The 22,188-nt window shown below is 29.1% G+C and overlaps 1 protein-coding gene across 46 annotated transcripts in view; it reads right to left on the bottom strand.

Moving 5' to 3' along the window:
- Positions 1-21,096, bottom strand: part of LOC139097919 (modifier of mdg4-like) — a 34,812-nt gene extending 13,716 nt beyond the window's left edge. For 19 of the 46 annotated variants that reach the window (XM_070649923.1, XM_070649895.1, XM_070649896.1 and 16 more), the window contains exons 1-3: positions 20,970-21,096; positions 19,804-20,217; positions 19,158-19,737 (exon numbers count right to left, since the gene is read on the bottom strand). In XM_070649923.1, coding sequence (XP_070506024.1) covers positions 19,158-19,737; positions 19,804-20,160 — 937 coding nt within the window. In that variant the 5' untranslated portion in view covers positions 20,161-20,217; positions 20,970-21,096. The other 27 variants (XM_070649894.1, XM_070649889.1, XM_070649898.1 and 24 more) reach the window with 27 other exon arrangements.
- Positions 21,097-22,188: the final 1,092 nt, after the last annotated feature.

Genomic DNA, 22,188 nt, shown 5'->3' with positions numbered 1-22,188 from the left:
AATTAGGTAATTAACAAATTTCATATCAATAAAAATAAAATGATTTATTTAAAATAGAATTTAATTAAAATCGATTAAGCTATGCAATGTAAAAACTCTTGGTAGGAGTTGGTTTTGTAACAAAAGTATTGTTAATAAGTTTTGATTGGTCAGTTATTGGTTTCAATTTTTCCACTTTTTTGTAAACATTTTGACCATGATTATGTTCAGCTGCTGATATAACTGCAAAATTTGGATTTCGTGGGTTCGTTGTTAAAGCTGCTCTGCACTTAACCGAAGATCTTAAATCACAACTCCAATGTAATTTATTTGATGCTCGAGTGTTGAGTCTATAGAAGTATCCATTCCAGAAGATTCGTGGTACACCTTTTGAGTTCTCAAAATATTGCACTAAAAATAAAGAAGAAAATTTGATTAGTTTTGTGAATTTTTGGGTATAACAAAAAATATTAAGTAACTAAAATTAAGTCTAAAGTTTAACAATTTTTTAAAATAATTAAAATATTTATTATTTTAGCACTGCTTTAAAATATTTTGTACATCTATATAAGGCTCTTTTTAACAGGCTTCAGTCTTTGAATGTTTCGCTGTGCATCAATGTTATGAGTATGATGAGCAATTCCAAGCAATGCTTCATTCGGTTTTGCCAGAAATATTTTTGCTCTAGCTCGACATTTTTGGCTACGATAATTTAGAATTAGATATTGTATTAATTTCTTCTAAAGCTTTTATGCCTTTATTGGCAATATTGATTGTAAAGTTTCCAGTGTACAGTACGTTATAGCCTGGCTTACTGAACTACTGGAGTATTTTCTAACTGAATGAGGATTATTTTCTAACTCAAATAAATTAGAAAATTCACCCAAAGTACAGCAATCCATGCCTGCATATGGTCAAAATTGGCAATATAGGCAAAATAGCTTTAAAAAACATAATACAACCTGCGATAACATGTACAACGCCACGATATGGAATTTTGACTGACTGTGTTTTTGAGGAAATAATATCCATTAACATGCAAATAGTTGCCACGTTCAGTCTGATAATACTCTGCAGGATAAACCTTTCCGTCAATCACTTCCTCAAATTTTGATGAATTTAAGTCGAAATTATCTAAAAAAGGGAAAAAAGAGATCAATGGATTAGTATGAATTGTTTGTAAAATATTGGCACAGAAGTATTTAGGGATTAATATCCAATATTTTCAGTTCTATGCATAATTGTTTGTTTTATTCTTTTCTTTATAAACGTTTATTATCTCACTAAATGATATATTTCTTTATTAACATTTAAAGCTCAATCTTTATGATCTTCATAAACAATAGCTGACACATCCATTGGTTCCAATTTACTCGGAATGTGTTTTATGGCTACTGAATATTCTAACAATCCATGATTATGTCCCTTTCCCTTGAACCTAATTGAGTATGGTTTGTCTTTTTCAGCAATAACTCGTTGCTTGCATCTTAGCTTATTGCTAAGAGTGCAAATGTAATAGACTGAATTTGGAGTTTCATAGTGACGCTTATAGATAAAGTTATTGATTCGAAGTCCTTGGTTTCCCCTTCCTGTACGGAAGTATTCCATCACTAATTCGCCGTCTATAAAGAAATAGAAAAAATAATTATTAGTATTTTGAACTTGATAGATTATTAGGGATTATATAGGTATTGGTTTAAAGGAAACAAATTAGAATCAGACGTAAAAATAATTCTTTATTTAGAGTTTATAGCTTTTTGTTGACATTTCATCATCCTTCCTCATCATTTTGATCATAATCCTATTTTTTTTTGTATCACATATTCCTCTTAAAATGCTACAGTCGAATTAATTTTATGAATCCATAAAATATTTCAAATTTTAGTACCATTTAAGTACAACTCTGAACTTTTAAGTTCTACTCAAGCTCAACTTTATAAACCTTATCAATATTTAAGGTTTCAATATCTTTGGGGATTCTTTTATAATCTTTCAAATCGTGATTATGTTGAGCACAAGTTATATTGACAATACTAGGATCATCAACTCTGGTGATCGCACGTGCTTTACATTTCAACCGTCGATTTAACGTACACACCTGATTTTGATAAGAAGATAAATAAAATGATTAAGAAGTCTGACCTGTATTTTGCTTGTCATGTTACTTACCCAGTAATGCACAGAATGCTTTGTGTAATGCTTTTTGAAGACGAAATTACTAATTAGAAGTCCTTTTCCGCCATTTCCAGTATCAAAGTAAGAAGCATCACAGAATCCTACAATTAATAATATTTTTCGATTAGTTTGGTCTTTTCTCGTTTATGCTTAATTAATAAACATAAAAGCATTTCAACGAGTTGTTCTGTTTAATTTTCAGTAAAATTCCCAGACTTGGGAAAGTTCCTGTTGTTTATTAATAAAATTTCAAAGTTAATCAATTTAATTTAAATTCTTCAAAATTATTCCTACAATTCAATATAGTAGGCAATTATGCATTGATATCAATTAAGGATACCACGTAAGTAATTAAATCAATACTTTCATATATATTATTATTTAAAGGATTTTAAGTTTCTCTAAGTGAACTTTATGAGTATTTTTTATTTATCGGCAAAAAGAGCTGTGATGGACATTATTTTGAATTCCTTCTCTTCAATTGGATGAGTGTGATTCTTTTTTGTCACTTTCATGACCATGGGATTTGTATAGTTTGTTACACCTCGGGCACCACATGAATGCTTCTTCTTGTGGATGCAATGCCTGAAAATTTTAATTGAGTATTAGTATCAGCAAGTATAGATTGTGTGCATACCAACAAGATTCTAATAAATTTTGTTGGTCCAAGTCTTAAGAGAATTTGTTAATAAACAATGTAGTTTCAACTCACCAATTTATGGTCTTTCCAAATGCTTTTTCCTTGACGAAGTAGTATCCGTTGCAGAGAATTCCTTTTGCGCCTCGTGGTGTTTCATAGTAATCTATTGGAACAAGTTCTACGAATATAAAGATATCATTAGTATTGTGAATTTTTAAGAATATTTGATAGTGAATTAAGAATCAATTTTAAAGTATGAATTTCAATCATTATTAAAAGATAATTAAAAGACTCAATTATTATATTTATTAATATAATTCAGTTAAAATTTCTGAATATTCTTTTTGTAAATTTCAAAAGCACTTTTATCGTGAGAATGAACATTTCTCTTATTCTCAATTGTTCTTAACATTTTGTTCGTTACAACAGTTGCTGTGCATTTGTCACTGACAGCTAGCGCACATTTCCATATTATATGATTTCCATAATCTTTGATTCGATTGTAGATAAATCCATTTTGAGTGAGAATGTTCAGTTTGAGGCCTGACTTTTTACCTAAAAATATACCAAAAATTATTAGTAAAACGTCAAGTATATTAAATTTTTAAGTCTACTCTACAGGAACTTGTACACAAACTAAATGATTTGATCAAGTTTTTATTGAATGCCATTTTGAATTTAAAAAGTATTAAAAAGCTTATAAGCTTGGCTTAATCTATTTCATAACTTTAACAACTTTGATAGGAAAACTTTCACGTGGATGATTATGCTTACGCAACAGTTGGAAATTTTCGCCAGTTGTTGTTGCTCCAGCTTTACATCCAAATTTATTTGACGAATTGCATCGCCAGATAATTTTGTCTTTTTCAGAGTATGCTAAAACATACTTGTGGCCTCCATGGATAAGCATTCTCTTTCCTTTTGGTGATTGTGCAAACACCAACTTTTCTTGATCTAGTTTGCTGCTGTTTAACATCTGTGCTGATTTTTCTTTGAAAACTATAAAATACAAGAAAAAAGTCATTAGTTTCATGGAAATGTGGCTTAATTTAATCTTTAAATCTAAAATAAATATTCAACAAGACTTTAAGGTGGTTAAAATTAGTTTATTTAAATTTGTAATTATCTATGGTCTCAATTTTCATAGTTTCTGGGTCAATTTCTTGTTTCAAACTGTCATCCAATTCATATGGGCTGAATTTTTCGGGAGAATGCGAATGAGTATGTGTTAAGCGGATTGTCTGTTCTTCAGAATTATTGCCTTTTGATGTGACAGCTCCTGTAATGAAAAATTTTATGTTCATACATTAATAAAGCTATTTGTTCATTAAACAGTAATATTTGTTGATTAAACGAAAATTCGTAAAATTTTAATTATAATTCGAAGATTAACACGACACTTGTCTGCGTATCAAATGGTTTTGATCATTTCTTGAGCTCTTTAGCGTACTTTTAACACTCATTTCTTAGTTAAGACATCATAAAATTATTCATGTTTATGGCAAATATGTTCGTTAAGCAATTAAAGTCAGATTAGTTAGAAAATATAAACAAAACGGTATAGGAAACCATTTGGATGATGCGATGGAAATATGGAGCAGAGAAAAAAGAGGAAATTGTGAACCAAATATTCATGATATAGAAAAAAGAAGTACGCAAGCTCATCTGCTCGGATCAAAAAGTTATGCTTTTCAAAAAGTTGAACTGTGTTAACAAATACCCCAGAAATTCAATATGCCACACCTCTACGCGGTGGACTTTGGGCTAATTTAGGATCCTAACTAATATTTAAAACTAAATGGCATTTAAAATAATACTATATAGCAGATTGACTCAAATTTTCACAACTTATAGATCGTTATAGATTAACAGAACATGATTTAAACCATTTTAAACATAAAAGCTGTACTCACCAGCACGACATGATCTTGCGACATATTTTTGACATCTCCAAAAAGTATTCTTCTGACTCTCTCTGTTGATTACGTATTTGAATCCGTCATAAATAAGCATTGTTCTTCCACGTTGTGTTTTTGTAAAATGAAGTCCTGATGGAACAGCGTAGACCACTATAGGAAATAAGGAAAAGAAATTCATTAATATGTGTACTTTAGAAATTTCATGTAAATGCGATCATTAATAATTATTATAGACTTTAAGATAAATAACTGTTTATTAAATATTTGACACTTTATTTATTGTGATTATTTTTATTATATTGAGTATTTTTTACTCAATTGAAGCTAGAGATCTGGCAATTGATCGTTTCTGATCAGATTTAATTTCAAATGGCTTATGGCAATGTGGAGTTTCCTTAATTATCCTTTCATCTAGATATGTATGGATTCTTCCTTTGCATTTGTATTTGGTAGTATAATTTATGCAGCTGTAAGATAGAAAGAACAAATAACTTAAAAATGAATTCTTTAATTTTTATAAATTTCATTCTCACCGCCAATAGATTTTTTGATCCCTAGTTTTTTCTCGTACAAAAACATATCCATTATGTTCAAGTTGAGCTTTTCCCTTCTGGCTGAGTACATAGTTGACTTTCGATGTTGAGAGTTCTAAATAAATAATTTAAAAATTGTTAATTAGTAAGGTTTCTAAATTTTGTGATTCAACCTAATTATAAAGTACATTATTCGTTTTGAGCATCAGTTTTTTTTTAAATATACATTTATTTCACAAATTTTAGTAATAAGTTTAGTTAATGAAATTCTATTCATTATTCGACGATACAAAAAATTCAGGTTTAACTTCATCAATGCTCAGCGATAGAACTTGTGACTTGTAATTTCCTGAAACAAAAGATTAAGGAGGCATTAGAATTGTGATGATTAATAAAACACCAATAATATATTACCTCTGATTAAAGGCATGTGTTCATGCTGACATTGATCCATTATAAACTGTGGTGGATTTCCTTTGTACATTTTCACTCTAGCAGGACATTTTCTAGTTTTTGTACTCATGTACGAACATCGCCAGCTGTTGAAATTAAAAATCATATTAGTAATGTTGAGTTGTTAATTTATGATGTTCATAATTAGATGATATTCTAAGATTTGTATATACTTACAGTACCCGTTTGTAGTTTTCGTTCATAACGATGAAACGGATATTATCAACTGCGAAAAGATTAAGAATTATGAGTAACTCGATACATTTTTCTAAATGATCAAAGCTTACCTATTATTGCAGGCTTGCCTCTTAGTGATACACTAAATTGAATTACATGCTCTGTTGCTGTCTCTTTGTTCGTCACAATGAAGAATTCACCGCCGTCAGGATCTAGAAGTATACAAAAGTTAGCAATTAATTACAATCTTCTTAATAGCTTAATCTAAATTATTTTAGATTGAAACTCGGAACACAGACATAAATTATTTTAATTATATTATTATAGATTTTCTACACATTCTTTAAATTTACAATGGTTTTGTTTGTTAAATAAAAATTTAAAATCAAGATTCTTATGAAGGACTTTCAGATGGTTGTCCTGTGCTTATTATAACAGCACTTTTGTCTCGTTTCTCTTCCTTTTTCGGAGGCGCTAGAGATGGGTCATGTTGATGCTCATGCTGGGATTCAAAACATTCAGTAATTTCATCAACTATAACAATTGCTGGACATTTTGTTTTGTAGTAATAATTGCATTTCCAACTAGAATTGATTAATTCATTAGTATTAGGTATAGAAATGAGATTAAAAGACTTACTATTGCTTACTTCCGCGTTTTCTATTTCTAAAGTATTTTATACCATTAAAGACCAATAGATGTTGTCCGCTTCTCCTTGATACTTCATAATAAGCTCCTATTAAAATAAAAAGACGAAATAATTAGTATTATTAAAAAAAAAGGTGATTCTAATTTTTAAATCCTTAACATTATTCTTAATTAATTTTATAAAAATCTAGGGAAATAAGTTTTAAATCTCAAATTGGCAAACAATTAGCTTTTATTATTTGTTAAAACTAGTTACGAAAAAGTTAACATTTTGGAAAAAAATTCTTTATTCAATTGGATCTTGTTCCTCTTTATGTGATTGCTTTGGATGATTGTGTTCATTTCGTCGTATAATACCTGAAATATTTAGACAACTTATTAGTTAAAAATAAAGAAATAATAAAAAATAATGTTCATACAATCTGGCTGTGATGTAATTGTTATTGCTCTAGCTTTGCACCCAGAATGCCAACAGGAACACTTGAAATCTAAGAAGAATAAAAATTAATGTATTAAAAACAAAAATCAACTAATAAAGATTAGCTAAGAAATATTTCCCAATTTCCTTAAAAATTAGATTACAAAACCTTATGTCAAATACTGAGTTATTATTATGTAAATACTGAATATTATATGCAGATTTTTTAACCTACGGCATATTTCACCGCATAAATAAATCTAGGGTTCGATCAATAACCGCAGGCCTACAATTCTTGCATTTTAGATATGCAAGTCTTCAGTTTTCGACTGTACCTTATAGTCAGTCCAAGCCTCCAGGACAGATATTGGTCGAACCTTAAATAAATCCTTTTGAATTGAATCATAAAATGACACAAAATTCAAAATTGTGACAGATTAACAAGATTTTGGAATTTTTAAGTCTTTGGGAAAATGCGTAGAAAGTAATGCAACTTACAGCTCTTCTCTCCATATTTGTTATTAAGTATATACTTGTGCCCTTCGCAAATAAGCAATTGGTTTCGACGACCTGATTCGACAAAGTGAAATGGCACGGTATATGATGTTAGCAATGGAGGTATTGAAGTTCGTTCCTTTTTGATGGAAATTCGGCTTGCATTTGGTGTAGATACTTCTTCTTTGAACACAAAATGAGGTGCAAACTCGAATTCAGCCTTTTCCTTTTCTGATATCATTATGATTTCGGTGTATTCATCTAAAAATATATGAAAATTTTTTATTAATAAACGAAATCAAAATTATTTATAAATAAAATTAATATTAATCTAATTAATGAATCTAATTACACAAATTTTTAAACAATTTCATCTTTATTAAAAATTATAAATTTTGGTAAATTTTATTCTATTTTAGAAGAGCTAACTCTCGGATCAGGTTCATGAGTATGTTTTCCATTGTGCGAAACAACAGATAAATAAAATGTTGAATCGTTTGGTGCCACTTTTGTGAGCTCTGTAATAACACGAGCGTGACATTTTGTACTAAACTTTTTTGAACACAGCCAATAACTTCGACCTGTAAAGATGGAAACATTAATTAATTGTCCTGCAAATCGATTGTTCAATTGTGATGTTCGTTTTTGTTAAGCACGAAGATCATACCTTCTGTGGCACGATTTTTAACAAAAGTGTATCCGCCAAAACTTAACAATTTGCTTCCTCGCTGTCCTGGGATAAATTGTATCTCTGATGTATCAAATATCACTTCTGTTGCATTTAGTCTGTAATTATAATTAAATTTTGGATGTTATTAGGTATTTGAGAATTTAAAAAACCATTTACTCACGTTTCCTTCTTTTCCACCGTTGTATCTTTTTTCCAGTCATTCGGGTATCCTACAACATAATTAAAAAGATTTATTATTATGATATTTTGTACAAAAATTATTTAATAATTGTGTAATTGACACATATCTGTAAAGATTTTAAAATTCTAAAATATCTCTTCATTTTGCTTTATTTAATTTCATTTGTGAATCATTAATTAAACACTCATGTCATCCTTAATTATTTAAAAAGGTCATATGCATTATTAGGAATTTATTTATAAATTTTTATATCGAAATTATGCTTTAAAATGGCTCGTGATTATGTTTCGCGTTTTTCACTATCAAATGTTGCTCGCCTATAAAGATTAATAGAAATATGACTTAACTGACTATATTAAGCTTCATCTAAGTGTATATTTACCATCAACATCTGTAGTTACAACTCTAGCTTTACATTTATGTAGTGCAGCTCTCGCACAAGACCAGTACATTTTGTGTCCCGAAACTTTATTTTTCGTAAAAGAGTAGTCACCAACTTTAAGTTTTCTTGAACCGCGGAAACCTGTCACGAATCTCACATAGTCTGGGGATAGAAAAAAAAGAGATTTAAGTATGAATATGTGTACAAAATAATATTTCTTATAATTATAAAACATTCTTAATTAACTATAGAAAAATAGACAAAATATTTTTTCATATATCTTTAATTCTTTTTTTGCGAATTTTTGATTTAATACTAATTAATTTTTTTTATTATTATTTTAAATTCATAATGTTAATATTTATGTATATGATTGCATCTATATATCTAATATTCTAATTTTGGTTCTCTTTTAGTACGATAAGTCTCAATTGAATGAGTATGAAGTAAGAAAGGCTTAAGAATTTTATCGCCTTTTGTTTGAAAACGAGCTTTACAATCATGACTTCGTGATGAGTAGCATCTGTGGAGAGAAATTATAGTTAAATATTGTGATCGATAAACTTTTGAATGTTTCAAACCTCCAATAAGTACGATCCTATAAAGAAACAAATGAAAAAGTTTTATTAGCATAAAATAATCACACAAACAAATTTGAATGATATTACCTTATATTGACTGCTACGGAAGAAGACAACTCCTTGATATAATACTTGAGTTTCACCACACCTCACAAGTTGTGGATTCAAGGGTAGCATAAGTCCTATGAGAAAGATAAAAATGTCAATATTTATTAGTAAAATTAATTATTGTACATTCTTAAGAATCTAAGTTTCTTAACTATTTTTGAAATATCATAAAAATAAGTTTCTTGATGATTATTCATCATTTATTTATTCAATTTTATGATAAAAAATGTTAAAATGTTATAAAAGAGATGAATGATTAGAAGTACGATTCTTGCAGAAACTTCGATGCTCTCGAACAATTTTAAGGAATCCTCCTTTTAGATCGTTGACAATGATTTCTGCATCACATTTCTTTTCAACGCACAAATAGTAACTTCTGTACATTCGTCCTTTGATTCTCTTGTATAATTTTCCATTTAGGGAGCATAAATTTTCTCCTGATCTTGATGATATGAAGGTTGCTGCAACGACATTTAAATACATTAGTTAATTTTATGTACATAACTGACATTTTTTTGTAAACACAAAAAAATTATCGCCAATTTCATAATGTCTTAAATTTTCTATTTTATTAATTTAAATATTTATTTTTTTTTAAATTGTAGCTTTTCATTTTTATTGATCGGAATTACTAATTTCCGAATAAAATTCATATTTGCTAAGAGTTAATCCACTCCTGCGTAATTTTTCTTCGGGAAAGTCACATGGTTCATGATTGTGCTGAGGTTTTGACAGAGTTAGTCCATTGATCGTACCAATCACTCTAGCTGAACATTTCATTCCTTGAAGAAAAAGTCGAGAAATAAATTAATTAGGATAAAAGCTTCAACTTTTTAGATAAGGAAATGAGTTAGAGTAGAAATAGAAGACGACAGTCAGTATGAGCCGTGAACAACATGTGGCTAAGACATAAATGAAGCGACACATGACAACACACCAGCATCATTAATACTAAATGACTTGTTATTAAGTGTCCTGTTGTGGCCATTTTGACTGTCTTCTACTCTTGATTCTTAATGTACTTACTTTGATTCATGGTGCAACGCCAGTACCTAAGAAAATTTCAACATTTATTTGTTAGTTGATTTAAAATTCATTAGAAATATTAAGTCAGACTCACGTTTTTTGAGGTGATGACATGTTTCGATTGTACAAAAATCCATTATAGAAAAGCTGAAACCTGCCATGCGGTGTATTAACATATCGAATGTTCTTCTTTGGATCTTCGGGTGGGTAAAAAGTTCCTTTAATATGTCCATCTTTCATATCTAAAAACACAAAACAAAATTATTAATAAATTTAAATTTTTCGATAATTTTAACATTTATATTAATGCATTATTATGTCAAAGAATTTAGTAGTCAAAAGTTTTGTTAAAAACGTTCCTTTATTAAAAATCAAACTTTAATATTTATGAGGCATTTATGAAAAATATGTTGTGGAATCTAATGTAACTCTCGTAATTTATGGACTCTAACACGAATGAAATTTTTAACTTGAGACTTATTGATGAGCTTATTTTGTTGCTTAAAAACTTGAATGACATGAGCTGCAATAGAAATAAAAAAGATTCATTAATAAAAAATATAAATGTTTTACACTTTCAGTTCTTACTTATGATTGATTCCAGTACTTCTTCATTTAATGGTGGGTATTTTTCATCATGATCGTCAGGCATTGATGAATAGCTCATTGTCTTCTCACCAAATATAAGGGATGCTAATCTTACACTATACAATGCTGGTTTATCGCAAAATATTTTCAAAATGTCAGCCTTTCGAACGTAAACTTTGCTTCCACTATGTAAATTTATAAGAGACGGATCATCTTTCAGTTCCATACTGTCGTTTGCAATGTGGACATTTGGTTCAATTTTTGGGTGATGCACAGTTACAATTTCATATTCTATAAAATATAAGAAGGAAATGTAATTAGTATTAGCATTATAAATATCTAATTATAATAAAATTAAATTCTATTAAATTAACTAATCACAATTAAGAAATTTATCATTTTTTTTATTAATTTTTTTCATTTTATCATCTCTTAAATAATAATTCTAGTTTATCCAAATTTAGTTTATTTTTTATCATATATTTTATGTTTTTCCAGTCGCTTCTTTTAAGATACTCGGAGCTTTTGATTCGTGACATGTTAGTGAAATTCGACAATATAAACACCAGCCGGGCACTTTAGCTTCATTTTGGAAAATTGCATCTGAAAGCATAAAAAAAGTAAACTCTTTATTGTAAAGAAAGGATCAAAAAATATTTAGCATTAATCTTTTTAGCCAGAATTTCAGAACTGCAGTGCATGGAACTGCATAAACAAACATTCACGGCAGTATGCAAGCATACCTGTCTTAATTTTTTAAAATTTTGCTTTGCAGAATAGTGACTTTGAATCATTGGCTTATGCATAGCAATGAAGGATAAATGAATTTAAATTGATTTGAAATATTAAAGCAATAAAATAATTGAATAAAGAATTGGACTCACATTAATTAAAATTAGACGATATTGATGCATTTCTATTCTATCTTAACTATTACTTCGCTGAACATTTTCTTCTTAGAGGTTCGAGATTTCCGGTTGATGACATGCGAATGAGTGTGATATTTGTTCAAAGGTGTTATCCTGTCGTTAGAAACATAAACTCGTGCACGGCATTTCATATCCTGATGAAAAGATTATATAAAACTTTATTAATATTTAAAGTCAAAACAAAGTGATAAGTTTTTGAGTGGTGCCAAGTATTCATTTAATACGAAATTGGATATTAAGGGATTGCAGGGAGATACATACCCACCATCTGTTGCATCTAAATATCTTGCGCTCTATAACATTGTTATGTCCTTTAACATCCTTCTCGAATACAAAAGGCTGCCCCAAGAATATAAGTTGAGTTTTCCCTCTTGTCGTTTGTGAATATTTTGCTATGTACTCGTCTTCATTTTCTAGAAAAATATATAAAAAAGAAATTAGTTAATAAAAGTATATACAGCAGTTATTACGTTTACTTATAACCCTAGCATCTAATATTTCATCAGTTATTAGTTTATACATAAAAACTTTATTTAATAATATATTCATAAGAGTCAATATATGAAAAATCATTATTATTATTCATTACAAAGTAAATATTTCATATCAGTTGCAACTAAATATTCTCCTTCCATTGACTTATCAGATTCTTCTGGCTCATGTGTGTGGATTCGATTAGTTTCATTGATGATTTTATCTTCAATTGTTATTAGTCTAGCTCCACATTTACCATTTCTAAATCGTCTACATCGCCAGCTATAGAAAAAAATAATTTATAATTAAAAAACTTGAAACTAAACTTTATCAAAATATGTTTACGTACTATACTCGCAAGCCTCTGTTACTATCTCGACAATACACGTATCCATTGTGCAGAAGTTGTAAGTTTTTCTGTCTACTCTGTTTATATTGTGGAATTACATAATCTCCTCCAGCGTAGTCAACATCCTCAATGTATTCAACTTTTGGCTTGATCTTCCGTGACTTTTTAACTCCGACGACTGTGTAAACTGCAATGATTTGATAAAATTTATTAGTAAAGGATTTATTTTTTTATTTAATTTAATAAATTTTTATAAATATATTTTTAAGGAATCATAAAAATGCTTTAGGTATTAATATATTATTTATTTTGGATCATGATTATGTTTTGCTCTCGATAGCTTTATAAGCTGATTTGTATTATCAACAGCAACTCGAGCAGTACATCGTTTAAGTTTTGAAACATTATTAACGCAAACCCAATCTGTATGGTCTTTAAATTTTGCTTCTTTTCTAAACAAATGTCCATTATTGAGTTTTAACAAGTCACTTCCATTTTCAGACGAGACATATTGGAATTTGATGTTGGTCCAAATTGCTACAGGATACTCTAAAAAATAATAATTTAGAGATTATTAGAAACAATAAGTTTTAATTTACAAGTTTTTCAACTAATTTTCTACAATTTAAAAAAATACATTAAAGTTTGTTTTGCACATAATTTTATTTATCGCATGACTTTCTTGTACTCAGAGCTTGTTACATATTTCGGTGAATGATTGTGTGGAGTTCGTCCTTCCTTAATTACAGTATTATTTTCTCTTGTAACAAGACGGCCGCGACAATGATTATTTAAGCATATCCAATTTATTGAATTAGAATATTCAATTTTTTTACGATAAACATATCCGCCGTACCATAAATTATATCCACCTCTTCTATTCTCAACTAGCTCAAAAGTATCATCTAGAAAGAGTTTTTTGATTTCAATATATAAAATTAGTATTTGGAACTTTTAACATTCTTTTCTTTTTTTCAATTCTTAGAAGCTACATCTATCAATAATTTATCATTATCAATTAATTAAAAATTAAAACTTTAGTTTATTTTTTAAAAAATCCTTCATTCTAAAATTTCAATAGCTTCATATTCTTCCTTTTCCTCCTTCTTAAGTGATCTACGTGGCTGTGGAGGTGTTAATATCGTTGCATTGAATTGATACATGTCACGATTTTTAAGCTTATCTCCTTCTGGTGGATGTGTGTGTTCAGTTATACACAAAGTGTATGAATCTTCGCCGAGAATTAGACTTGCTCTGCATTTCTGTAAGGGAATACAATGAATCGTTGAATCAAAAATCTGTTCATTTTTTGATAGAAAGTTAAAGTCGAGAAATAAAAGCAGACACTCACATGAACCGAACTTCGAATACATCGCCAATAATTGTTTCTGTTACGTCTAAAGAGATAACCATCAATAATAACCAGAGGCTTCTTTCTTTGACTTATGATATATTGTAGACCTTTAAAGACAAGATCAAAATGAGAATTTCGTTAATAATCAGTCGTTAGAAATCAAAATGTTAAAAATTTTATGAAATAAGTACTAAAACCATTATTAATTTTAATGACTATGTGAAAATACTTTAAAATTTATTAGACAACTTCTTTCTTTATCCATTTTTCAATATCATCATCTTCTAAACTTTTATATTCGACATTGCTTGAATAATTTGCTCGACTATCTGTTGAATGATTATGTCCTGTCGATTTTACAATTGTATTTCCATCAAAAATCATACGTCCATTACATTTACTTCTCTTATATTGTAAGCACAACCAATAAGTTTTTGGTCCAATTTTTCTCTCGCATCGATAGATGAACCCTGAATGTATTAGAAAAGGTGCACCGCGTTGACTCCGGATAAATGACCACAATACTTTTATATCGTTTTCCGCTCGATATTCAACAAATTTCAAGTCAGAAATTTCTAAAATTAGAATAATTGATAGTCATAATCAGGAAGAGAACTTATTGCTTACATTTAATTAGTATTTAGGGTACAAAACTATTGCAACAAGAATTGTTATGTTTATGACCGATTCTTAAATTTATTTCTTCATTCATTCATTAAATTATTATGTAAGCTTAGATCTAGTATAGATTATCGTCTAATTTTTCCATTTTATCAATCTTTATGCCTTTTGTAGATCGTTCCCTTTCTTTTTTACAAATTCTCTCAATTTTATCTGTGTGTGGTGGATGATTGTGCTTTCCACCTGTAAATGCTATTATCTTTCCATTTGATATTAAACATCGTGCACGACAACGTTCATCCTTATTTTTCCTAAAGACATTCAAATAGATAAGATTTATGTTAACTTTATAGTCGATAGAAATAGGAAATGGCTATTTACTTTGAATAATTGTGACATCGATAATAAATCTTGTTCCCGTGTGTACTATGGCAATTATACAAGAAATTGTTATGGACTAGACATTTCGTTGACCACGGTGTCGTTACGAAAGTTAATTCTGTCTCATCTTGCAATAAAATTGGCTGTTCATATTCTTCATAGACGTACTCATATTTTTTATTCGACTTTGGTGTAATTTGGATATCTAATGCCTCCGTTTCAATAAAATGATATTCTAAAGACGAATAAAGAAACGAAATAAGCTCAAATTAATGAAATGTGATTTTTCTCAAAAGATTTTGAATATTCTGATCAATAAAAAAAGTCTTAAAAATGAAATTTGATCAAATTTTTTAAAAGTTAATTTATTTATCAAAATTTTTTTCTTATAATAAACTTTACAACAATAGATCTTATCTATTTCTTTTTGTCATCTTTTTTGGTACTCGATAATTGTGGTGGATGATTATGATTTGGGGCTGATATTTTAATAATTTCATTATTTTTCGTTATACATCGCGCGTGACATGGATTTGCCTTTCTTTTGCTACAATACGTACAACGCCACCAAATTTTAACAGTCGATCCAATTTGTTTCCGTTTATTTGAGGAATATAAATACTTATTAAGGATCAACAATTTACCACCCCAACGACTTCTTAAGAAATGTAATTTGCCTTCCGTAATCGCTGCATGTTTAAGAGGAATAGAAACAAAAAAAAAAAGATTTTCTTTTACTTTTTATTGCATGTATGAATACCGTTCGACGTTTTAACTCTATTTCCTACAACAATCAACTTTGCCCTGCAATTATACTTTGATTTTGTATAAACACAATTCCAATATTCTGATGTTTTTGTCTTTCGATTGATAATGTATCGATATCCATTAAAAAGTATATGCAATTTTCCACGTCGACTTGCAGTATATTCAAGGATTCCTAATATGACAAAACATTTTTACAGTATATGTACGATTTGCTATACTACATTATACATAATTAAAATAATTCTTAAGAGAGAGAATTCAATTCATAATTCTTTTAGTAAATGCTTTAATTCGGGAAGGTTTTAACATTAGAATAAGGACTTATTAAGCATTCATTTAGCATTTCAGGTATCATTTCAACTTTGATTTGAACACGCTCTTCGTATTCTCGTGCTGCTTCCGATAGTGATTTGAGTGTAATTAAACCTTTCTGACGAGCTTCTTGGATTCTGACATAGTCTGGCTCATGATTATGCGGTACTGTAAATCATGTTTTTAAATAAGGCTCATCAGTCATATGAATGATAAAATTATGAGCATTGAGCTTACCGTTACTGTTCGATCTATAAATTTTATCACCGACAGTCTTTATCCGTCCACGACATCGGCCATTACGATTCCAAATGCATTCAAAGTAGAATACATTCTTCTCTAAGCCGTGTCGTCTGAAATTTGATCGATAAATATAATTATCGTATACTAGGTGATGACCACCTTTGCGACCTCTTAAAAACGAATAAACACTTTCGGATGCATCGATATAGTAATCTGAGAGAGAAATACAAAGTTGAAATGATGCAACGTTAATTTTCGGTCCTATTTTATCTTTCTATCTGATAGAAATTTCTATCAATGTGTTTTATCATCATTAACTTATTGGATATCGACATATTATGACACATGTTTTTTGAAAGGATATTCAAATAGCAATTACTGTATACAAGCTGAACAAAATGTTGAAAATTTGTTAAATTAGTGTTGAAGGCAAGATATATTCCATAATGTTACTAACATGTGATAACTTGGTTACTAATTAATTTCGTTTTTGATCAAATGTGTCATAAATAATTGATACCAGATAATATAATAAATTTTCATATTGCCGTGGATGTTCATACTCATCAAATTTAAATGCAAGCATAAGAGATTAAAAAATTCAGATCAAGTATTTTGTACTAGAGCTTTATTAATCTTTAATTTTTCTGAAAATGTATAAAAATAAATAAAAACATATCACAAACAAAGAATAAATTACTTAAAGAGGTTCAGTAGAATATAAACTACTTTTTAAAATTCTTGAAGTTTGTGGTGGATGTTTATGGGCTGTCTTACATCTAATAAGTTTCGTACCATTTACTATACAATTTGCAAAACATTTATACTTGACCGCATCCGCACATCTCCAATTTGTATTTCCATTTTGGAAAGTTATTTTCTTATTGTACAAATATCCGTTAAAAACTAATTGTGGCTTACTCTTTTGACTTCTAATAAATTTCAATTCACCTATGTTGCAGATCGTAATAAAGAAAACAGAGAAAGAGCAGAGAAATTCAAAATTAGAAACAACTTCTATTTTTCGAAAAGTCGATGTTTAATGTAGTGAACTCTAGCGGACGACATTCGATTTAAAGACGGTAAAGACAAATTCTGAAATTTAAAAGCTTTATAAGTTTACAAGACTTGTATTTATCCTTCAGTTTCACATTTCACAATGTTCACATGAAGGATAGTACCGTTTTCACTCTCGTTTTCTGTTCCACTTTTATGGTCATTTCTCAACATTGAGCTTTTTACGGCTCAACATTTCAAAACTTCAGGAAACGTTATTTTGTGCTTACTAAAAAAGAAATCTTATTAAGTGATACATTTTTCTTTGAATTAAATGTATTTTTTACCTTTTACAGAGCACTTTTCAGCGCTTTTACAAGCCTTATATACCTGGCTTTTCAATTACCTCACTTTTTTATGTTTTTGTTTTTTTGAACTGATTAAAACTTTCACTTTTTGAAATATTCTTATGATTTGTGAATCAAATTTTCAATCATAAAAATATTTCTAATAAAAATTATGTTAAAAAGTATGAAACGATACGCTTTTCTTTTCATCTTACCTGTTGTTTGAACTACATACTTTATGTAGAGCATTTTTAAATAAAATTTAATGAAACAATAAACACTTGATAAAATAAAAATTTCACTGTTTTGACTGATTAATAAAAGAAGTAAATTTACGAAATATAAAATCTTTAGTCTCATATAAATACAGCAATAAACGTTATGATTTATTCATTAGCATTTTCAACTCTTCAAATTTTGTAATTCAGAAATATTCTAAAAGTTTAAAAAATACAACTTTAATCTGAATATTTTTGCATTCCAATAGAAAAATTTTATTTGACTTAAAAATACTAACAGAACTCAACGCCCCTGCTGGCATATATGATCATAAAACATTTTCATACTTCCCAATTCTATCCCGCCTAATTTAAGTTTCAAATGAAATTTTAAGATATTCTTAAGATTAACATTTTGAGCGAGATAAAATAAATCGAATGTCGAAGTTTTTGGGAATTCAATTTATATTCAAAATATATTTCGAAAATCCGATAAATTGCAATATGAATTTCATTTAGGGCAGTTTAAGCGCATTTTTTCGCTTACTTAATTTTAAATAATATATCTCATTTTTAATTTTTCTTTGAGATATTTCAACTAAAGAAACATTGTCAGCATTCATTTGATTAGCGTAAAGCAAAAATACGAATTTCTTTCAATATTTAAAACGACCAAAATAATATTTTTATAAATTTCTATATGAATGCTTCACAAAGTTTCTTTAATTGTTAACGCAGTAAAAATGTCAAAGAATCTGTCACATTTTGAAAAAGGTTTCGCAAATTGCATGAATTTAACTTATTCGTATTACGCGCCATTTCATCTTTTGCTTTGAAATTCCTACCTTGTGCGTCCAACGATGAAAGTCAGTTCTTCTTGATGTTTGTATGCAAGTATATATCGTTCACTTTACAACTACTTTCATATGTCACAGTTTAAATAATACTTGTTCACTATTGCACATATAAATTTTGTATACTTATTGCACTTCAACACATTTTAAGGTTTACATTCTTTTTTCACTACATTCACAAGATATAACTTGCATATTAGAGCGAATGAAGAGTGTTGAGCAAAAGATAAAATGTTTCCAAAATATGACTTTCTTCTCTTTGACAAATCGTACGTTTTTATAGAAATTTAATGATAAATGGAATATTTGAAACTAACCTTGAGCTTCCGTGGCCGATTGATCGCCTTCAGTTGCATATGTTTCACTAAATCCAGATACGCCAGCCTTGTTATCATCACCTTCCGTGAAATATGATTCCTCGTATTTCTCTTCGCCATAAGTCACATCCTCAACATATTGGTTATCATCGTCCTGTTCAGTCTCTATTTCTTGTGTGTCCTCAACATATTCCGGTTCAGTTTTTGGATTCAATGAAGTCGTTTCAATTGGCAAGTCAATGAATTCTGTCGTTTCCTTAAGTTGTTGCGGCGTCACAATTTCATGGTCTGGTGCATCGAGTGGGTCGGGGGTTTCTTGACTGAGTTGCGTTTTGACTCGTTTTGGTGCGGATGTTGGAATTGACTGACGAGCAATTCGCTTAACTGGTTGATTTTGTACTAAAGTAACGGTTTGTTTCTCATCACTACTTCCTTCAGATTCAATTTTGAAAGCTTGAGGACGATTGCTTACACTACGGACTGTGCCGCGTGCTCTAATCGATGCTGTGTCTGGCAAAGGCGTTGATGTAATTACTTCTTTGGTAGGTGATGATGATCCAGTTGCTGTTACTGCTTCATTCTATATAAAAATGGAATTTTCATAAGTAACAAATAATTTTTGGAATAAGGACATGCTAATACTTACAGATTCGGTAAGTCCTTTAATTTGCAGTGCTTCTGCTGTGCTAATAAATGCAGGTAATGCTTCTTGTCGAACATTAACTTCTCCACAATACATAAATTGTATCAAGTCTTTTAGTGCAGATGAGCTAACGTCTTTGAGGAAGACGAAAGCGTGCTGATTTGCTGGCATTTGTGTAAACATTTTGCGAAAATATGGAGAACATACTGATAAGACGAGTCGATGGGCTTTAACTAATTGTCCCTCGGCTGCTAAAGTTACGTCAACGAGATCACCACGGCACAAGGATTCATGAAATCCGGCCGATAAATTTGTATTAAAATTATTCCAACATAACGAGAATTGTTCTTCGTCCGCCATTTTCAAAGGGGACGCTTTCTTTCCTTCCCGACTTCTTTAAATGTTTTTATTTACGTTCTGTAAAATGAAATTAATAATTATAAATTAGTTACAATAGATTATTCTACAAGTTGTACTAATACAGTGAAATGAAATAAAGCATAAGGCGCGTAACGGTCGAATTTCTTATACACAAACACTAGCTTGTTGCGAAAGTATTCAATCTGCTGTAATAAGCTATTTTTCGAAAATAACATTGGTTGTATATAAAAATGTATAAAACTGAACGAAGATACATAAATATTCGATTCGGCATTTTTCGGTTTACATAAACTAGCTCTATTCGACGACGCAAGCGTATGTATGTGAGCGTCACTTCAATGCAAATAGCATTTTCATCATTAGTCTGTCAAAATTGACCTAAGATACTTAATTTTCAACGTTTACTATGCATATCATATTAATTTAATTACAGAAAAATTAAGTATAAAAATTCCAATTCTTATGCATTAAACATATCGAATATAAAGCGTTAAGTTTAACGGGCGTAATGCTAGTATTTGCTAGAAATTTTCCTAAAGTCCGAAAAATCGATAATTTTCAAAAAATCTTAGAAATTGACACCAAATTATATTCCTTAATAGCAAAAAAGTATAGTTATGTCATAAAATCTTAATAAAAGTAACAACTAAGCATAAAAACTTGACAAATTATGAGAACCGACGCTCATTCAAATCTGACGCCATTTTTTTCACTGAATTTTAAACTGCTTTATTTCCGCGAATTTCACGTTTTTTTTAATAATTTTTTCATGAAAATGCTTAACTTACCTTTTTCTACAATTCTAATGTAGTTTAATTAACTTCACTTTAATTAATTTCACTAACTTTTATTATTTCACGGAGTGATGCGCACTCACGTCTTTCTTCTTTGAAATTACTTCGTTAAATGAGAAAATTTCGACGTCTTTTAAATTATTTCGTTAAATCAATCAATGACAAGGATTATTTTTCGTCTAAAACTTTCTAACGTGTTTATTATTGATTTTATTAAAAAGTTTATCAAGTAAACAATGACTTTTAAAGTTTTAAAACTTAATTAGAGTTATTTGAATATGATTTAATTGATAAATTTGAAATAACAGTTCAATTTAATTTTAAATGATTGTTACAAAACGATTTTTCTATGGATCAAGATTTTTTCAAAATTTAAGAAACCGTTATGGATTATTAAACGTTAAAATTAACATTTTGTAAGCCGGCAATAAAAAAAATATTGTTTAATTTACATTTCTAGATTTTTTGCAAGGTAAACTTTGATTTGCCTTCAATCAATCCTTTTATCACAATAATTTTAATGTCTAATAATATTATCAAAAGAGGAAATAAATCAATGAACTTTAAAGTCATGGACATTGAATGACATGAAGGATCAAATAGAATAAGCTCAATAAAAGCGCAAAAAATATGTTTCCTCGAAAAAAAAAACATATGCGACATTTAGTGCTTCTTTTTCGTCTAGTCAAACATTATCATCGTTAACCTTGTACTGATTAACACAAAAAAAAAAGAATCTTATGCGATTTTATTCCAATAATAATCTATTTTTAAGAGACAATGAATGAGAGTGGGAGATAAGAATAATTCTATGGGGGGTTTGCTGTTGCCTGCTTGTTGTTGTTTAATGGAAGTATTTAGGAAGGCACGACCTTTGCAACGTCGTTTCACTATAAATAACGATATTTTTACATTTATTTTTCCAACAAAATCATGTTTATTCCTCTTAAATCTGGGAAAAATCAATGTTTTTTAATTACTATTGTAGCTACACATTCATGACATTGAAAAATTAACTTTATCGTCTGAATGAAATGACGCGGCAGAATCTACAATTTTTGATAACTAATCAAATTCTAAAGATCAATGCACTTAGATTTGATTTACTGATTATGTTCTGAGTAATGCATGCAATAATGGAAGTGTGTGGATAGAGATCAAGAATCACATTTCTAGCACATATCCTTGATTTCATTTCAACTGAATGCTAGAT

Source organism: Chironomus tepperi, unplaced genomic scaffold, assembly GCF_022539635.2.
Source record: "Chironomus tepperi strain 1889 unplaced genomic scaffold, CSIRO-AGI_Ctep_v1 contig_441, whole genome shotgun sequence".
In the NCBI taxonomy this organism is placed as follows: Eukaryota; Metazoa; Arthropoda; class Insecta; order Diptera; family Chironomidae; genus Chironomus; species Chironomus tepperi.
This window is presented reverse-complemented; position numbering and strand designations above follow the sequence as displayed.